Source organism: Anser brachyrhynchus (genome assembly GCF_964034855.1).
Source record: "Anser brachyrhynchus genome assembly, chromosome: 3".
Lineage (NCBI taxonomy): Eukaryota > Metazoa > Chordata > Aves > Anseriformes > Anatidae > Anser > Anser brachyrhynchus.
Genome location: NC_137696.1, coordinates 68,165,188 through 68,185,090, shown reverse-complemented (window position 1 = coordinate 68,185,090; position 19,903 = coordinate 68,165,188). Strand labels below are relative to the sequence as shown.

The following is a 19,903-nucleotide window of genomic DNA, read 5'->3' as shown; positions in this document are numbered from 1 at the left end:
ATTTGGAAATAACCAAAGGAAAAGAAGATTTGAAAAAGTCAGTTATCCACTCAAAATTTTTGTTCTGACCTGTTCTGAATTCACCAAAACTACAACCATGTTTGTTCTTTATGACTTTTTTTTCCTTCTGGTTAATATTCATCAGTCACTTTCATTGGTACAGAACAAGTGTTTAGACACAAAAGGAAGCATATAACTCCACCTCTATATAAATATAGTAACCAGTGTGTAATAATTAGAATGAACATGCCAGAATTTAATTGCAGCAGAACTTGGTTTTGAAGTATACAACAGTGCCTCATAACTCAGCAGAATTAAGTTCCTGACATGGTAGTTGAAAAATGGCTCCTTTTGCTACCCAATTAATATATGTAATCACATCTTTTTAGTAAATGGTAGCAGAAGTAAATGACATTCTGGCAAACTGAAGAGTGCAATCTTTCACACACCCGCTAACAAAAATAACCTCACATTATTCATAGCATGGAGCACGGAATTCAATCTTTTCATGGCACCACTCCTTGAGAAATTAATTTCTCAAACTCTCTTTCGAAGTTTCTCGAATCTTTTACTGAAGCATATACAAAGTGCAGTATTGTAAACATCAACCAACACCAAAGACGCACAATCTTCCTAGAGAGAAGAAATGCCCAACATGTCTATGCACAGTACCTTCTGACTTCAAGCAAGTTTCTACATGTTAAAGTTAATGCGTGTTGCTGGAAAAATATTGATTTTTTTTTTTCTGGACAATCAGATTTCTGGACCAAATCTCTTTCAGGCCTCATCTACACTTGGTTTACTGTTGTTATGTTTTTTTATTTGTTTGTTTTTTGCATGTCTACCATTGAGTAATGTTGGGGGAACACACAGACCTATTACCAAGTATAGCTACGCCAGCAAAAAAATCCTGATGTAGTCCCAGTTTCAAACCTACAGGAAAATAAGTCTGCTCTAATGGCTTATTCAGTTTGAAATCACTGCTTGACAGCAGTACAAGGTCACCCTGTTGTTGTAAAGCCAGCTGTCATTTTGGGGAGGCCCTCCTTCCTTTTGGTAGTGGCCAGCATTTATCTTTTCTGTACAAGGAAACTCAGATGTTTGTCAACCAGAGACTACTGTATCATTTACCTATCGTGTTATTACCTTGTAGTAGTTCTCACTGCTATATGTTCATGCTATGTAGTTACCCCAGAATATAGTTACATATTAAAGATGTTTCAACAAATAGAGTGACTCAAATTCCTGGCCATTCACCCAGTGCTTTAAGGACGCATTACCCCTGTCGAGGCTCAATTCTACGACCATTTTATACACCAACAACAGAAATTACACTGATCAACAATTTGGCAGAACTTTTCACCTGCAGTCCTTCAAATAAAACATACCACAGCTCTGCACCACTAGTTCGTTGTTTTCATATTAGGTAATATATATGTCCAATATTTTTAAACTGTTTAAAATAAGAAAGTGCAAACGTTGTCAGGCAAAGATTTGGCTGTGACAGCAATCACAAAAGAAATTTGATTAGATCAAATAAATGGTTCCTAACTGAAATACATGTAGAGATCTGTTAATCAAAACTCCAACTTAAGTAGAAATCAAATTTCAGAAACAGAAGGCAAATCTAAAAACTTAAGTATCGATCAGTGAATTTGAAACAATAGAAGTTTTACTCCATTACTCTGTACCTTTGAACACACAAATGAAGCTCATTTACAGAGAAATATATAAGGTACAAAACTCAACTAAGAAGCTCCTTAAATGTGTAAATATTCTTCAAAATTGACAACTGTAAGACTATTTTCACAATTTACATGGGTATTGAGCAGCTTAACATTCATAAGCCAAAAACAGATTAAAAATACTTTCAGATGCAACCAACACCAGCTTTTAAAGTTTGAGGTTATATGTACATATAGTTTCAAAAATAAATAAATAAATAAAATCACCACAAACAGCTATTATTTTGTCCTAGTGAATGTTTTGGGGGTTGAGGGAGTTGTTTTATTTGTTGCTTTTTTATTTTTAAAACACAGCATTGAGTTCACACAAATACTCATAACCTCCTGTTCAGGGAAAGATTTCAGTATGTTTATCAGTTTTTATATTTATATATTGTATAAATATAAATTATATACATTGTATTACTTCCAGAAATACAAACATGACTTTCAATTACATAGCTTCCTGGTAAATGCAGACTCAAAGTGACTCCAAAGTACTTGGTAAGCACAGACTATATATAGGTGACTTCAAACTAAGTATTTTGCATAGCTTTAAACTAGAGAGTTTAAAGTCACCTATAGTCAATGCTCACCCGTAAGCAGCACAAGGTAATGACTTTGGGGTTGTTCAGCCTGGAGAAGAGAAGGCTCTGGGGAGGCCTTGCAGCAACCTTCCAGTGCCTAAAGGGGGCCTACAGGAAAGCTGGGGAGGGACTCTTTGTCAGGGGGTGTAGTGATAGGACAAGGAGTAATCGCTTTAAAGTAAAAGAGGGTAGGTTTGGATTACATATAAGGAAAAAATTCTTCACTCAGAGAGCGGTGAGGCACTGGAACAGGTTGCCCAGAGAAGCTGTGGATGCCCCATCCCTGGAGGTGTTCAAGGCCAGGCTGGATGGGGCTTTGGGCAACCTGGTCTGGTGGGAGGTGTCCCTGCCCATGGCAGGGGGGTAGGAACTGGATGGTCTTTAAGGTCCCTTCCAACCCAAACCATTCTGTGATTCTGTGATCCTGCTGCCATTCTGCAATAAGCTCAAAGCTCCTGTTAATGTCATCTACCACTCTTCTACCAGCTCCCCTCGGCCTGCAGAAACCATGGCTATTTTTCCTCTTCCAGCCTCATGCATGTGTGTAATGGGCACTCCCATTTAAACACCCCAAACTACTCACAGCCCCATGCAGCCAGAGGCAGCAAGGAAGGGCAGTCGCTGTGCCTTGCTGTGGCAGCAGGTCACTCACCAGAGCCCACACAGGAGAAGGAAAGGACAGATCACGCAAGGAGAAAGGCGAGACTGCAGAACAGGGCTTTAAACTGGTTTCTGCTGCACCCTAAATTGGATGTCACAACATCATCTAATTCTAGCCTAGTATCTAGGTGTTATCTTCTGTAAGTCTTACACACCATCTACACCAGGCTTGCCACCACACCTGCTCTCTGTTACATGCCATTAATAAGCCACTTCTTGCTTACACATTTATATAATAAATGACACCTATCTGTTACAATGAAAGAACATACTTAAGCCCGGTTTATTCAAAGATGCACATCAGGGAAGGAAACATGAATACCATGTCATCCATGCATGCAGTCAGCCAGACGGCAGCCTCAAATGCCTTCGCCCAGCCTAACTCCTGCAGCCTCACAGGGAGTGCCATGGCAGCCCCATGCCCTTGGCCTCCTCCTTCCTTTTGCTCAGGTGAATGAAGTGCCGGGCAGCGAGCACAGCCCAGAGCTAACCTCCTGAAGACAGCACAGGTTTAGCTCACTCCAGCCACACTGCCACTGCAGCTTGCTCTCAAACTGAACCGTCCCCACCACTGCCCCTCATCCTCCCATACACCAGATTTATGAGGCGGCGCGTCTTCAAGACTGCTGAACTCACTGATCAAAGGAGACTAATCCCAAGATCCATCTTTCCTCCAAGAAGTTTCAGATAGAGCTAAATTAACTCACTCACAGGCCGCATGGTGGCCAGATCCAGCACAAAGACCTAAGAGCCATTCAAGAGATGGAAATGTCCCTCTCTGTGGCAGCAGTAACTTAAATTGGCTTAATGGGATCGTCAGATTGTAAATGAAGCTCCAAATCCCAGTGCACACTTCTGCGAGCAGCACTACAAAGGCATCTTTCCATGACAATAATAAACTATGACAGATGGGATCCTATTAGCACATGAAAACATGAGCCTTGTCCTGACTGACTATGTTATCAGGAGTAAAGTAATAGTTTTGGAGGCTTCCTATTACACATTCAATGAGATCTGAGTTGAAAAAGGAAGAGTAGGGATTTCCCCAAAACCTATGCTAATGTGAAACAAAGCTGACATTTGGCAATGTATCCAGCTCCTGAGGGGTGAGATGACTGAAAGGTCTTCCTCCAGCTAAGGAGGTCATACAGAGACATCATAAGACACCAGAGCAAGAAGTACCACTGTTCCATATCTCTGCTTTTTAATCCAAATATTGCCAAGACTTCCACATAAGAGGATAAAGTCTCTTTAGCTCACTTGTATCAACAGCATTTCAGAAGGATACAAACCGTAGTGGCAAGCATTAAGCAGGTTAACTCTCCCAAACACCAACAAGAGGCCAAGGGGTCTTCAAGAGTCTTGTTTAGAAGTTCTCTCCCCCCAAAAAAGGGTTGGTTAAGGACCTTCCTTCCTCCCAGGAGCTCCTGCTGACACTGACACAGACCATCATTTAACCACACGATCTCAGCTCTTCAGTAATGAACCAGATAGTTGCATAAAAGTGTCAGCTCGCAACCAGGAATGGTACAAATGGAAAAAAAAAAAAAAAAGAAAATGCCAGGAATTATTATGATATGGGTGATATGGGTGAGAACAAAAATCATTGCTAAGGACTATATAAATCCATCAGGCGGCTGTGTCTTGGATACTCTAAGCAATGCAGTAGAACTGGAAAAGAAAGAGAAAGCCGGTAAAGGGTGAAAAAAAAAAAAAGAGGTAGAATGGTACCTTTGTAACAGTTAAAACAGGACTTTTCAGACTACAAAAGGAATAGTTGAGAGAGTTTGGAAAACTACAAAATCCTGTGTGGCATGAAGAAGGTAAATTGGGAGCCATTATTAACCATTTCTTTCAATACAAGATGGGAAGATATTAAATAAAACTAGTAAGTTAAAAAGACCATAGCTTTTTCCATAAAACATGTAGATTCCTTTCCACTATGTGATGTGAACACTAAAACTGATACAGGCTGAAGATGTTATTAGGCACAATTGTGGTTACAAGAAACCACTTAATGACATTAAATACCAACACATTGTCTCTGCGGTCACAGTATCCAGCCAAAGTCACTCACCTTGCCCATATCACTCTCGCAAGTGCCTGCCATCAGACTGGAAGCTGGGCTAGGTGGACCTCTGCCTGAACCCGTGTAGGTTTCTTCACCCTTTTCCTCACCTCATTCTTAAATTATCTTAAGTAGATCTTAAGTAAGGGCAAGACAGCTACTTGGTTTAAGATGTACTGTTTACATTAACTAACTAATCAAGGCCTACAATCATTTCTCAGGCAAAATGGACTAAGCAGGACTTCTTGGGTCTGTATCTTCTGGGTGCTTTCAACTCCACTTTCACAAGGTCCATTTTGAAAATTAATACACGTGGTATAATTGAACATGTTATAATTGAACACACAGGTAGACAAGTGGTCTCTACCACAGAAGAGAGATGAACGTATAAAGGAAAGTAAAACATTTGGGAAGGAGGGGGTGGAAGTGATAAAATAACTTTGCTTTTAATTCCACTCATCATCCATATAATTTGTCAATACATTTTAACAGCTTGGTGGAAAAAAAGCTACTGAGAAGTCTCTTATACATACACGCCTACCTGCACAAGTATGTCCTGTATATCATATGCTAGTTGCTTCAGTCATTTTATTCTTGAACATGGCTACAACTTTTGTCATTTTGACAGCAAAAGGTTAATTCAATTACTTAAAAAGATTTAAAAACATTTTCAAAACATGCTTAATTTGTTCTACATGATTACATATACAAAAATAGATGTGCTTACTTTGGTATATTGGTGTATTTCTCTGTGTATAAATGTATCAAACTACAAAAAAATTATAAAAAATGTAATATTTCAGGCTTCATAATATCAAATTTCTGAGTTACTTATATTCTGTCTTTGGAAGAGAGAGTCTATTTTATCAATGAAAAAAAAAGGTTAAACCAGAAATATTTACTCTTGCCTGTTCATTTGTGATACCATAACATTGCCTGAGAAAGTCTGAAGAATAACTACTCTCATAAAGGGCTTGAACTTATAAAACATACAGACCTCCTTTTTATCCTTAATTATCCCTATAGTCTGAAATACCACACAGTTAAATAACTCCAGGTAGGCTGACTCATTTCTAGAATTTTTATCTTTGCATCTTTCACTTAATATTAAAAAAAAAAAAACTTTCACAGATACTGTCTGAGGCAGTGCAAAGTATATTTCTATCAGCTAGCTGTCAAGCAAGCAGCATTTACCAAAAAAATGTTTTTTTTCCAAAATTTAAAAACACGCAAATTGCTAAAAATAATATTAACAAAAAATATATAAGCTTAAAATTATCAAGTTGTGAAAACAAGCTGAACTTGTTCTTTATCGAACTGTAGGAGTTACAGATGAAAGGAGGTGCTATATAAGGAATAGCCAGACTTCAACAAAGTACGCGCTGCCAAAACATTTTGGCCTAGATTCTGACAGGCACGCACCCAAGTTGAAGGGTCAGGGAAAGAAGCAGTGTAAAGAAACAATGTACAGAGACCAGAAAAATATGACACTGTGGATTATGGTTGGGTTTGGCGGGGGGTGGGCAGAGAGGAGCTGCTTGCTTTTTGCTTTTGAAACCTGTGGGAAAAGACAGCATTTCAACTATGTGCAAAGGGGGCGGAGATAATACACAAGCACAATTTTTAAGACAGCAACAAATTACAAGATGCATCTTGTTCCTTTTCCTAACTTGCTTCTGTTCCTCCTCTCGCCTTCTCATTTGCTTTCACAGAGCAGCTAACAACCGGCACACACATGCTCTTGAGGATGGCCAACTTTCAAGAAGCCTGTATTCTGGCATTCAATTAGACACCTAACAAACACATCCAAATTTACATGGGGAGTTCTGGATCTGGCCCACATCCACCATTCGAGAGTGGTGAAAAGCATCATAAAAATGAAATAAAAAACAAATTAAAGCAAGACAGACAGATTTGTGAAAGGTCCAGACTGAATTAATATCCTCGTTAATAAGCAAGAAAAATTAACAGTGTTTTAAATTGTTACAATGCCAACAATAAGAACACTAATAGAGAGGAAGCCGAAAATGAGTTAGGTTACATTTAACACTGAAACCCACACGCTCTTATATTAAGGTGGGGAGGACGAAAAGACAGTCAAATGAAGATGCCTGAAAAACAGTACTCCTGTTAAAAACAGAAAATTGTTATGAGGAACACAAATGATCCTATGTGCTGGATATACAGACTGTATGCCAGAGAGAGGCCCTCACTGGAACTGACATACAAATCCCAACCTCTGTGTCCTGCATCCACTAACAGAGTAACAGAGTGAAGTCTAATCAACAGGGAGGGAAAAAAAAAAAAAAAAAAAAAAAAAAAAGGTGCTTCAGGGACCGATTTAGAATAAGTAACAAAACCAAAGTCTGTAGCGATTATTAAATTCAGAGCCTTCAAACCAAGATCATAAGCAAGTAGGGCATCACTCCACATGTGTGTATTGAATGTATTTAGTAAGTGTCCAGGCATCATACCTTACTTAAAACTGAGCACCCTGAAAGCATCAGCTACCAACAAATCCATTTCTCCAAACCTTCAAGAAAGTCCAATTAAGCCTGCGATTAATAAGCCTCTGACCAGCACAACACATCAGTATTTTTGATGTTTGGCAATAGGAACTGAAGTCTGTAGCTGCTGACATGCTGCACAAAAAAATGAATCTCATGTTTCCTAGATACAATTGTTCAACTCTTTGACAAGCTTCACCTACTCTGGTCAGAACGATCCTGAACATTCCTCTCAGCTTACTTAACACACACCCCAAGGTACAAACCTGACTTTCTGTACTTTCAGGTCCAAGAAGGGCTGCAGTTTATGCTTCTCAGCATAAAATACCATGGACCATGTAACTTATCAGAACTTCCCACTCTTCTTCCACCAGTAAACAAAAGCTTGCGTTAGCCTGACAAGTTACAGAAAGCAAAATCACTGGTCTGATTTCAGTGTGGTTTTGAACGAAGAGATGTCACACTTCAGAACCTTTTATTTTAGCTACTCCTAAAGCATGCCAACCTCATATAGGGTATGCATCCCTTCCCCTGGTAAAAGCCTTGTAGGTGCTTACGTAATTGTACAGTTCTGATACGCAGACACCGAATTATAGGCACCAAAGTCAGCCACGCAGGAGGGATGTAATCTGTTCAGAGCAGCCCAATTTACCTTATTGCTTCAGCAGATTTCTTAATTGACAGTGACACATCTCAAACTTCTCAATTAAAAATTAATTTATAGGATCAGGGGGAAAAAACCAGCCTCCAAACTACGCATCAGCCCTTATGAAAACCCTTATGAAAACTGCTCTTCCAAGTCTCACTAGCCTAGATACTTTTATTAGTGGCGGTTTTCGAGCTCAAGCTTTCCTATCGGTATTAAAGAGATGCACACGCTTGTCCGACTGATGCGCCCGGCACAGCAGCGAGTATTGTTAACAAAAAAAAGAACAAGAACAGAGACGGGAAAGCGCCTGAAGTCTACTTCGGGCTGCTCCACGCCACTCCGGAGCGACACAAGCCCACGCTACAGCCCCACGGGGACCGACGCCGGGCTCCGGCCACCGGCAGCGGCGGGGGGGCTCCGGGGCAGGGCTCCCCGCGCCCCCTGCTCCCCGCTCTCCCGGGGGCTCTGCCCCGGGGTCCCCCCCGTTCCCAGCAGCACAGCCCCGGGGCCGCAGCCCCCCCGTTCCCAGCCCGGTGCCCCGGGCTTTCATCCCGCAGACCCGAGGGGAGGAAGGGGCGAGAAACTCGCAAACAAAACGGACGCCGCCCCGCACGCCGCCTTCCCTCCCACCGCGGTTCTATTATTTTTATTATTGTCCTTTTTTTTTTTCCTTTTTTTTTTCTTTTCCCCTTTTAGGAAAGGGGGCGCCCCGCGGGGAAGCGCCGGGAAAAGTTTCGGCGGGGGAAGGGGGCGGCGGCAGCTCCGGCCCCGCCGCCACCTGGGAGGCTGCCGCGGCGGGAGGAGGAGGAGGAGGAGAAGGGAGGAAGGACAGACGGCGACTTCACCAGGCGCCCGATCCCCGATCCGGCCCGCGGACACGCGTGGGGCGCCCTCCAGGCTGCACCCCGCGGGGCGGCGGGGGGAGCTACACGGGGTTGGGGACGTACGGGGATGGGGGCACCCTCCGCAGCCCGACCGCCGTCGGGAGCCGCCACCCGGCGCCGAGCCTCCCGCGGCCCCCGGCCCCTTCCCTTCCCCGGGGCACCCTCACCTGGGCGCCGAGCGGCGACTCACCTGCGGAGAGCTGGGCCCGGGCCGCCCCGGGCAGCGCTGGCGAGCAGCCGGCCAGCAGCAGGGCGAGCGCCGCCAGCAGCGGCAGCGGAGCGGCGCCGGCCCCCCTGCCCATGCCGACTTGCCGAGAAGTTTCCCAAAGCGGCCGGGGCTGCCCCGGCCCGCGGCGGGCGGGCGGGCGGAGCCGGCCCGGCCTCCCCCCGGCCTCGCCGGCCGGGAAAGCCCCGCGCCGAGGGGCGCCCGCTGGCCCCGGGGCCGCCCGCTCGGGGCAGCGTCTGCGGCGCGACGGGCGCAGCGGCGGCGGCAGCGCCGGCTCGGCTCCGGCTCCGGCTCCGGAGTTACTTTGCCGCTGGGCGAGCGGGGAGGGAGGGAGGAGCCGAGCGCGCACGGCCAGCCCCCGCTCCCCGGCACTTGGCAGGGGGAACGTGGGACTCCGGCCCCGCAGCCCCGGAGCGGGCGGAGCGGCGCCCGGCAGCGCCTCCTGCTGCAGGCGCGGGGGGCAGCAGCGGCTCGGAGCGGAGCGGAGCGGAGCGGCTCCGCTTTCCTCGGCACGGCTCGGAGCGGATCGGGCGCCGCCGCCGGAGGAGGAGGAGGAGGAGGAGGAGGCGAGGGGAGGAAGGCCGGCGCCGGGTCGTCCCGGGCGCGGCGTGCGAGGGGAAGGTCCCGCAGCCCCCGCTCGGCTTCGCTCGCTGCTCCTGCCTCTAAAAGCGCCTCAGAGCGCGTTGCGTTATTGCCGTGCATCGAGCAGGCTGGCTCTGTCTCCCAGCCGGGATTTTTGTTATTTTTATTTTTTTTCCCCCCCCTCCCCTCTCTTTGGCAACACTCGCCTGGCTCGTCGTGCCAGTAAAGTCTCATTGATCGGAAGTGAAGTCGTAATTAACAGCACCGCCATTTGCGCTGTTATATCCAGGTGTAACAAAACGCTGACCTTCCCGACAGGTCTGCACGCGGACAGACGACTCCGGCACCCGCGTGCGGTGAAGCAGGACCTCCCCAGCACACCCAGGCTCGGGGGCCGCGATGCCGTCAAGGCCCCGCTCTGTGTCTCACAGCGGTGCAACTCGTGCACCCAGAAAGCATTTGGAATAACAGGTAAAGGCGCCAGGGCTGGAATTTTTTGTTTAAATGAGTGTGGTTTCCTCCACAATTTTTAAACCTATTTTTGATGAGTCTTTCTTTTTTTTTGCACGGCAGCTTGTAATTAGAGATGCTATGTAATGCTCGCAACAGAACCCGAGACCACTGGAAACTTGCAGGTTTTATTGCAAACTGGAAATTCAATCCAGGTTCATCGAAGGTTTGCTGTGATTCCAAATCCTTTCCAGCCATTGTGTGGCAACTGATAGGTTTTGCCTCAACACCCTGCAAACCCTCATGTTTTCACAGCGAAAAAAAAAAAAAAAAAGGTGAAACAGCAGTTTGAAGTACATGGTAGCTTGTAAAACAAAGCACACCCCCAAAAAAAAAAAAAACTCTCTTCTTCCACCTCTACAGCTGGAAACCTCTGTACTTCATTTGGGTGGAGTGGCCAAAAACTTGCATGCTTACTGTAAAATACAAAATTATATGCTTCAGTGAACACTGGCTCTTTGTTTGAACTTAGGATGGGAGTTTCATGAGGCAGATCTCGTGACAGCCAGTGTTTCAGGAAGGATGGGCCACGTGCTGGTTGCAAGTAAACACGGGAAATTCTTCTGAGCAAGGTGAAGGAAAGCAGTGTGCTGGCCCTGCTTCCCATGCATTAGGCTACATCATGATTGCTGTGGAAATTTTTAAGGAAAATACAGAAGTTCCTTGTATGGGGTGGGGGGAGTACGTGTGTGTCTGGTGTTGTCCTGTTGTGTGCGTGTCTGATGGAGTTAGCTCCAGCTGGGAGCCATGGAGCTAACGCTGTAAAAGACGAGTGCCAGCCAGACAACTCATGGGTAGCTGAGGAGGTCGGGGGAAGAGGAGGACCAACACAGCCTCCCCATAACCTCGCAGCAGTCTCACAGGTACCCCTGGTGACCGGCACTGCCGATGGCCATGTCCAGACTGTGGCCGAGGGTGGCTGTGCAGCACCAGCTCGCTGCTCCGTTTGGAGGGCCTGTGGCGATGGGTCGTACTGAAGCACGCTCCCCCATGCTTTATCCACATACTTTCCTTATCTGCCAGCGGGAGTCCCCTGGGATTTCACCCTTTTCCGCTGCTCACGTTCCTATTAAAAGACAACAAAGAGGATTTTGATTGCTATTCTTTCCTTGAGTAGAGAGTTCAAGCTTGAGAGGTATGGATGAGATGTGCACGTGACCCCACTCCTCTTCCAGGTATGTATCTGCTGAGATATTATGCGCGGTTCTCTCTGTGTGCCTTCTAATGTACTTGGCACCCTGACAAATACTTTAACTTACATATCAGGTTAGACATCATTTTTATCTTATATGACATGAGTGGATTTATTTTTGTTCCAGCTTTTACATTTTTAGAGCTCTAAATGTTTCACTGTTTTTTGCATTTTCAATTAAGATCAAAGCATACGTATATTACCTCTTGAACGACATTTAAAAACTGTCCAAGGTAACACCTTATATGCCAAATGTAACAGCAGAAAGACACAGAGGGCTCGTAGAAATGCCTTTCCCTTCATCTCAAGGAATATTTGGAAATTAAGGAAAGTACGGTCTTTATCCTGACAATTATAATCTCTAAATGAAATGCGAAATAAATCTGTGTCAAGTTTAAGCAAGTTTGATTCTGAAACTCTGCTAGATGCCTCCACCTTCTTTGCATTCCCTGTTATAAGTTTCCCATTATACTTTTGGATGTTGCTAAGCCCGTCGTAACATAGGTTTTTAACACAGGCTGTCATCTAATTTGGTTCCTAATGACTGACAACTGCCTAGCATAATACACCATCTCACAGTAAAATATCATAAATTATCGATAATCCAATACTATATGACAGAATTTCTATCTGAAATGGTATTTTCCCAGGATATTTGCATGGTATGTAAAATATTAAAATACATATTCCTAACCATCAAAAATATTTCTCTCTTCCCCCTCCCCCCTTTTTTTTTTTTCCCCGGGAACTGTTAAATGTTCTCCTAGAGTGTGAGGGGATTTTGAGACATTTAAATGAAATTTTTCTAGCCAAGTGATCAGATAGTCAAGGATGCTCATTATCCTGCTGCTCCCACCCAACTTTCCAGCCCTCTGCACTTTCACTTCCTTTGTGAAAATCTGCCTGCTTATTCCGTGAGCCCTAACAAGAACTGAGGCCTCATGAAAATCTGGCTCTTCAAGGTTGGAGATCCTTGAGAAAATTGAGTATTGTATCGACCCAGGTTTTCTTGATGTTATCCAATAATACCCATGGCAGGGTCTTCATTGTGTTTCCACTTCTGAAAAAATTATCTCAGTAAGATGTACTGCAAATTTCAATTAAATGTATTATTTTACTGCCTGGTACTCACAGAGGCTGTTTTAGAGCATACTAATTCCACGGAGAACCAGCAGCCGATACCCTTGTCATAACAAACCATCACCGGAGAGAAGGAAACGATGCTGAGTGTCTTACTGATGCCTTTGAACAGTCTCCCATCACACAGCTGCTTTTTGGATGCAAATGTGGAGCAGGTAGAGGGTCTAAAAAGTCTGGGGATTGTTTCACTGCTGCGTATTGCATGTGCACAGATGATTCCATAACAAGATAATAGCTTGTTCAGGGAGCACCGCGTGTTCTTCCAGCTACCTGTGGTTTATGGTGGGAACAAGGGATGCAACAAGGGAATTGTCCTGTGACTCTCTGTCCCCAGGGGCACTTCTGCATCTCTTGCATGCATTCTCCAGCCTCCTGTCTGCAGATTTAGTGACAGGCTCGTGTCATTATAAGAGAGCTCTGTGGCATTTCTCATCCCAAACTTCCTGTTCTTACTTGACCACCATTCTCAGCAATATTCACCTTTTGGGCTAGAATTTTCCATTCTTTATCCAAAGACTGGATATCACTTTGCTCTGCTTGTCATTTCTGTGGTTTTGATAAAATGGCCTGTGATTTTTTTTTAAAAGAGTGCATTCCCTATTATTGACCAAATTCTGTCTTATTTTTCCTTCGAGCAGACAAAATAGTTGACAACTGAAATATAGCATGGGAATAGCCTTCAAGGAGGAGTGAAGCATGGCCTTGTTTTGAAATAAATTGTTTTACTGAATTCCATCCCTTCAAAATTACATTGTACAGTGCCTTTCTTATGTCAAAGTGCAACCCAGAAAGAAACTGGCGTCTGAGTTTGCCTAAACATCAAAGGCACTGTTCTGTAAGAGTCTCTATTTGAGTAGAGTCATGTCCTGTAAGACACTAGCCCATTAATGCAATGACCATTGGGAACTGGTCTTTGGGAAGCTTCTAGTAGGTGTAGCACAGTGTATCAATCAGCGATTACGAATGCATTAAGCTCCTTAGAACTGTTTACTTTCAAATAAGCTCTTGCAGCACATTTTGTGTATGTATGGGTTTAAGCAAATGCATCTTCCCACATTACCTAGAAGCCTTTTACTAGTCTTCTACCCCCATGCCTTTCCTCACGGCTTCATGATGGTATTCCTTATCAGAACCATAGGGGGAAAACTTCATTTTTTGTCATTGGGGAAGACGCCAACAAGACTTAGGAAGCTTCTGAGGACTTGCAGAGGTACATTGCATTTCTGCACTGATTAGTCGATTATTTTTAGATTAGCATACCTGTACCTGCTGCTTGCAATCATTTGAAAGCATGTAGAGCTTTAAAGTCCACAGCATTAAAGCTTAGCTTGAACTCAGCTGAAGGCATTCATTCAGCTTTTGGAACAGCTCCAAAAGGGCGCTCGGTATGCCCTTCAAGGATTCATGAGAACTTGGGAGAAAAATGGACAGATGGCCTTAGGGCATGTGTTGCCACTGAAGTACAAAAGACAAGGAGATCCAACAGTAAAGAACAGTTGAGTTGTATGAGGTCTTGCAGGTGTTAATCTGATGCAGTGAGAACTAGAAGCTGACAGAAAAAAAATGAAAATAAAAGGATAATATATGATCATCATCAGAATAATATATATCAGATATATCTCAGATATATAATATATATCAGATATATGATCATCATCAGAATGATCATTTTAGCTGAGGCTTTTCGGGCTAAATCATTGGCTGTGATCAGAAGTATAAATCAGACAGTATTGCTTCTGTTCCCTTATTAGGTAAATCTGCATATATTTGTGGCTTAATTAGGTTAAAATGCACGTTTAAAATTCAGGGAGTAGAATGCTTGTAAAAAGTTAATGGATGAAAGGAACAAGCTGAAAGTAAAATAAACACAATCTAAAATCATGTTGCAATTTTCATCCAAATTTTATCTGCTCTTAGTGTGTTGTGATTGCCACAAGCAACATTGCAATATTTTGTACTTTTGTACATAAAGAGAAATGCAGAGCTGAGTAATTTCCTCCTGAGAATCTTATAAGAGCACACAGTTTGTGAGAGTTGTCAAGTGGTAGGCCTGGAAACACTTACATCTCTCTTTCATAGGCTCTTTTTTACAAGGTTTGAATGATTCTGAGGTCACAAAGGAGGCACCTCATACAAAACAGACATCAGCAATGCATTTGTAAATGTCAAACTCTCACCCCATTACCAAGAAAAATTTGAAAACTTCATTTGAACAGCGTGATTCATCTGGGGAGAATAATGCAAGATGGCCATAGCCTCAAGACCTTTTACAATGCTGTTATGTCCAGTTGTGCTGCATCCGGTGATCAGTTTATTAAGGGACCTTGGAGGCAAATTAATTATTTAGGAGTATAATAAATTGTGAATTCAGTCTTCCTTCCCTTAATGGAAGTAGTATTCTTGTGATTACCCTTAGATCCTCAATACCAGATGTTGCTGAACTCTTATCTGAAAGAAGACCTATTTGAGCAAACCTTGAAATTAGACAAATAGAGCTTATAAATCAAAAATTACTTTTAAGTACCTCAGAGTGTTTAACATGTCTGCTGGGATTGGTGGTGACTTTGTTTGGCTTACCCAGTCATAAATGTCCAATATAGATTACTTCAAAACCTGTTAATGAAAAAAAAAAAATAAAAAAAATAGATTTGGCTTAGAGGAAGGCAATTACTCTCCCTGTAATAATTTTTGGTGTTACAGTAGTGTATTCAAAACTCTTTTATGAGATCCAAATTCTTACATGTTTCCACTTCTTCTTGATAATTGGAAATTAACTGCCTGAATTTAAAATGATCTAAGGAAAACAACCCTGAGCATAAACAAGCAGGAGTAAGTGACAATATAAAATATATATATATATTATCCGTTCCTCTGGCACACTTATCCATTAAAAAAGAGTATATTCAAGTTCTTGCTGTTAACCAAGGGATGGCTATGATTTGAATAAGAAAGCAGCTCAGGAAGCCCAGTATGATTCAAGTCTACCTTCAAAAATTTTAATGATAGCCAGGAATGAAAATTGGAATCTGCAATCAGTCCATACTCAGGGGAACAAGGCTATGATTAAAGTCATTTCAAGCCCAGTGCTATACTCACATTTATTTTGCAACCACACTGACTACCAAGTGAAAGCAAAACTGAGGCCCAGGTATGTATGCTTAATACCTGTAGCAATAGTACTGATCAGTGACAGCCCACCTGAAAAGGAAAGGTCATGTCTGGCAGCAGTTTTCTGGCATTAGCTGCAGCAGGGCAGGGAAAGATGCTAAACAAAAGCATAGCCCTCTCTTCTTCAGTCTACCATGTAAATTTGTCTGCTGGGATTGGAATATATGGCCTCTCAAAGAACAGAGGAATAGATATTGAATTCTTTCTTCACCTCATATAAAACTGAGCAATTTTTAATGCTCTGAAGATACTTTTGCAGAAACGATTGCTAAAAATTCATGGGTGCCATCTTGTCTATAGTTTTAGGCAGATTTTATCCTCAAGGGAAATTAATCAAGTTACATTAATACATACTCAACAGACTCACAAGTCATAACTGACGTCTCATATCGTGATTGTTCATGTCATTCCACAAAAGCTTTCTGTATTAGAACAGTCTTTCATAAGACACTACTAAACTTCTCTTCCAAAGTGGAAAGTCTCATCAGATAAATCTCACAATCTCATAAAGACTTTGTCTCTGGGGTCCAACAGCTATTTTCTGGTTTCTCCTAGAATATTGCTGCCTCAGTGCCATGTACTTTAACTCCAAGATTTCAGTGTGACTTTCAGATATCTACCATAAAGCCCTGAGTTTCCACTTTTATGTTCCTTCATTTCAGAGCTGAACTGTTCTCTTCAAATTCCCAGTTTTTAAAATAAGCTACTAAAATGGAAAAGGCTACCTACTCCAAGAATAGATGTGTATATATCTTACCCAAAGTAGGTTAACTTCTGCCCTAAGAGTTTATTGGCAGTTGAATTACCATACTTTGTCTTTGCAGGATGGCAAGTGACTCACTCTGAATTGCTGTATGTCAGAATGTTGGAGTCATGCGTAAAGTTATTCTTTTTTTTTTTTTTTAGTTCTAAATTTAAAACATGTATTTCTTAAATCCAGTTTATGTTGTGTAATACCTGAAATATTTCTTCTTTCCCTAGAGTAAGGATTTAGGGAATAAATCTGAAAACTTGGAGGAAGCAGCTTTGTGAAAGACAGTACAGAGGCAAGACATTATAATAAATTTAATAATAATTTGAATAGAGTCAGGAGAGTGTTGACAAGTTAAAACTTTGCAGAGTGGAATTGGTGGGGTTTACCTGGAAACTTGTAACAGAATTTGTTGTTTCCTGAAAATAGAGTTCACATAGATATTTGTATTAGAAAAACGTTTTACCTGTCAGTGTGGTTCATTTTAGTTTAAAAATATATTTCCACTGGATTCTGAAATTCTTTTCAATTTAATGTCAGGTCCAAGGGAGATGTCAGTACATTTTATGTAGAATAATCTGGCAGCTTTTATAATGAGCTTGGCTGTTTTTTTTTTTCTGTATCTGTACAAGGGTGACTCTCTATTATCATGCCTATCGCTCACTCAACTGATCCATATTACTGTCCATTTTATCTCAACAATGACAGACTAGGGGACAGGAGAACAGTTCAAGAATACTTATGGCAAATCCAATGCAAACCTTCACCAGCTATGAAAAATATATCATGCTACATTACCATCCTTTTATGTGCTGTAAATAAGCCCTTCACACATCCTTTGTTTTGCCTACCTTCTTGCAGTTGCCACGTCCCTCAAACAAATCATGGTTCTCAGATTCTCAGAAATATTTACTTGTGGACTGAAATGTGATTATGGAGCTTCCTTTAGCCTACAAGAGGGTAGTTTCTCCAGGTTCAATGACTGGATCTATACATCTTATTGTTGTACTGTGCATTATCCCATGCTGTTCCTGGAATGCCATCTCCTCTGGGTAGGGGCATTTTGGTTTCAAACAGGAGCCCTGCATCCTTGTAGAGCTGCTAGCAGCAGTAGTGTTGATATAGTTTGCAAAGAGATCTTCCTGTCTAAGGGTTGGCCATTTCTTACCTTGAGCTTGGGACAATGTAGTTTATCGGCTTATTAGCTTAGTGAATCAAAAACATTCCAGGAGAACTAGGACAGTCTGTAGGACTGCAGCCTGTCTTTCTCTACATTCCAGTCTACTCCTCTCCCCTCTTGGCTGTTCATCCTCCAGAGACGAAAGGCAGAATTCTCTTCTAGGCTCAGACACCTCCAAGAGGTGATTAAGGATGAATCTGACCCAAAAAGTGTATCATAGTAACTTCCAGTGATCTTGAAGCTTTCATAGTCAGCAAGATTTTGGTCTCCAAGAAATTTCAAACTATTTTCTCATTTTCACAAGAATTTGGAAGGTTAATGTTGTTTTTGGCATCCCAATGAGAGGTTTATACCTTTTACGGTGCCCACCTGCGTTCCAGCAGTTAATGACTGTTGACTACATGGTACCACAATAATGATAGCACTAGAGAGATAGCACCACTAAAACAACAATATAATTAAATAATTTTCCCAGAAGAGATTATAGACAGTGATAGAACAAAAGAAGAAAACTGTAAATATAAATGATGTTAGTCTTGGAGGAAATCACTGTTTTATTCTGCAGCAAGAAAAAGGTAACAATTACCAGAAACCCTCCAATTCCTACAGATGAAGGGTTAAGAGTCCCATGAACTCCATCCAACTACAGGTTTTATTTGGACAAAATATAGATTCAGAGAAAACCTGTCCTTGCACAGCTGAAATGCCCTTTCCCTGTTTCCTTTCCCACTGGAGTAATTAGCTATGGTAGCAGATCAAAAGAGGTTGCCTAGCATTTATGATTAGAATTGTTAATTCCATATTGCTAAATATTTCATTTAGTAAAGAGTATAGCCTGCTTAAAATCTCACTTCTGCATACATTTCTACATTTGAGGTTACAAGTAACATCTACAAATTACTGTCCCAGAAAGATTAGAGAGTATATGTTCCCCCTATTTTTCAATGCTCTCACATGATGCGTTTTATAGCACTTCAGGTCTAGTCATTTTATTGTTTTCTTTATATAATCAATGAGAGTTCTGTAGAGCAACACTGGCTCTCCACGTGGTATTGTGAATAGTCCCACTGAAACTGGGGCCTCATTCATCATGCCTGATGATAATGGCTTGCCGAATTGGGCCATATCTCATAAATCCCCCCCAGCACTTTCTGAGGACAATTTAGAAAGTATTTGTAAGAAGAAAATAAAAATAAAAATAGGACACACATACTGGTAAAAACACAAATTGCCCTTAAATCTGACAATTTTTCAAGATTTAGTTTTTAGGTCTGCTAAAAGGGATCATTTTGGGGGTTTCTGTGTAACACAGACCAAACAGTGTCATGCAAGAATGCCCCATATTAAGTGACCAAAATCCAAGGCCTAAAAAGGCATTCAGTCTTTATTTTGGAAGAGTCTGTCTTTAACCAACACTTTGCCTCATAATGGATTTCAACGACTAGTCAACTTAATTTTAAAAATGTGTCAAGCTTTAAGTTCCAAAAGTTATTCTTGACAATATCTCTCTAAATTAGTCTTTGCTTTTGCCTACACTAATTATTGTTTTATCTATGTAGTATAGATCTCCGAGGGGGTTGTCAGTAATAAATGATTAAAAATATATTGTTAGCAAGCACTTAAAATGATTTTTACTGTAATTTTTTAATCATAAACTGCCAGGGGTTTGAGTCATGCAGGATTTACAATGAAATATGCATTTCTAATGCCTGGAAAAGATGGGTTATTCTATTGGCTTATGCTATTGTAATTCAGCATGTCTTTTGGATCACAAAGTGGAAGTTTACCTATCCAGTCATAAATTATAAGTAATCTCATTAATTTACATCATGTTAACACACGAAGAGTTTTTTATAACTACAGTTGCTATAAGGCAGGTAGAGTGCCTAGCAGCATGCACAGATTCCAGAGAGGTTTGTGATCTTCTAATCCTGCTGTGTTCAAAGTTTTAAGGATTGTCTTGAAGCGAATTTTTGATGGATGGCATACAGTGCTTTTCCATCCAGCACTGTGAGTCATAGCATTGTGTATTGTACCAGTTTATTCAACTTCCATAGACCATCATATCCCACACA

General features: G+C 42.1%; 1 protein-coding gene and 1 long non-coding RNA gene across 6 annotated transcripts in view; one reads left to right on the top strand and one right to left on the bottom strand.

Annotated features, from left to right (window-relative positions):
* The window catches only part of PTPRK (protein tyrosine phosphatase receptor type K), a 421,389-nt gene extending 411,253 nt beyond the window's left edge, over positions 1-10,136 (bottom strand). Inside the window, exon 1 of one of the 3 annotated variants that reach the window (XM_080586782.1) lies at positions 10,094-10,136. In XM_080586782.1, the coding sequence (XP_080442908.1) occupies positions 10,094-10,121 (28 nt within the window). In that variant the 5' untranslated portion in view covers positions 10,122-10,136. Of the gene's footprint in view, positions 1-9,269; positions 9,614-10,093 lie in introns of those variants that run through there. The other 2 variants (XM_080586784.1, XM_080586779.1) reach the window with 2 other exon arrangements.
* LOC308192847 overlaps positions 10,119-19,903 on the top strand; it is a 38,842-nt gene continuing 29,057 nt past the window's right edge. The window contains exons 1-3 of one of the 3 annotated variants that reach the window (XR_013949152.1): positions 10,220-10,358; positions 10,461-11,572; positions 12,724-12,884. This is a non-coding gene — a long non-coding RNA (uncharacterized lncRNA). Of the gene's footprint in view, positions 11,573-12,723; positions 12,885-19,903 lie in introns of all 3 variants that reach the window. The other 2 variants (XR_013949151.1, XR_013949153.1) reach the window with 2 other exon arrangements.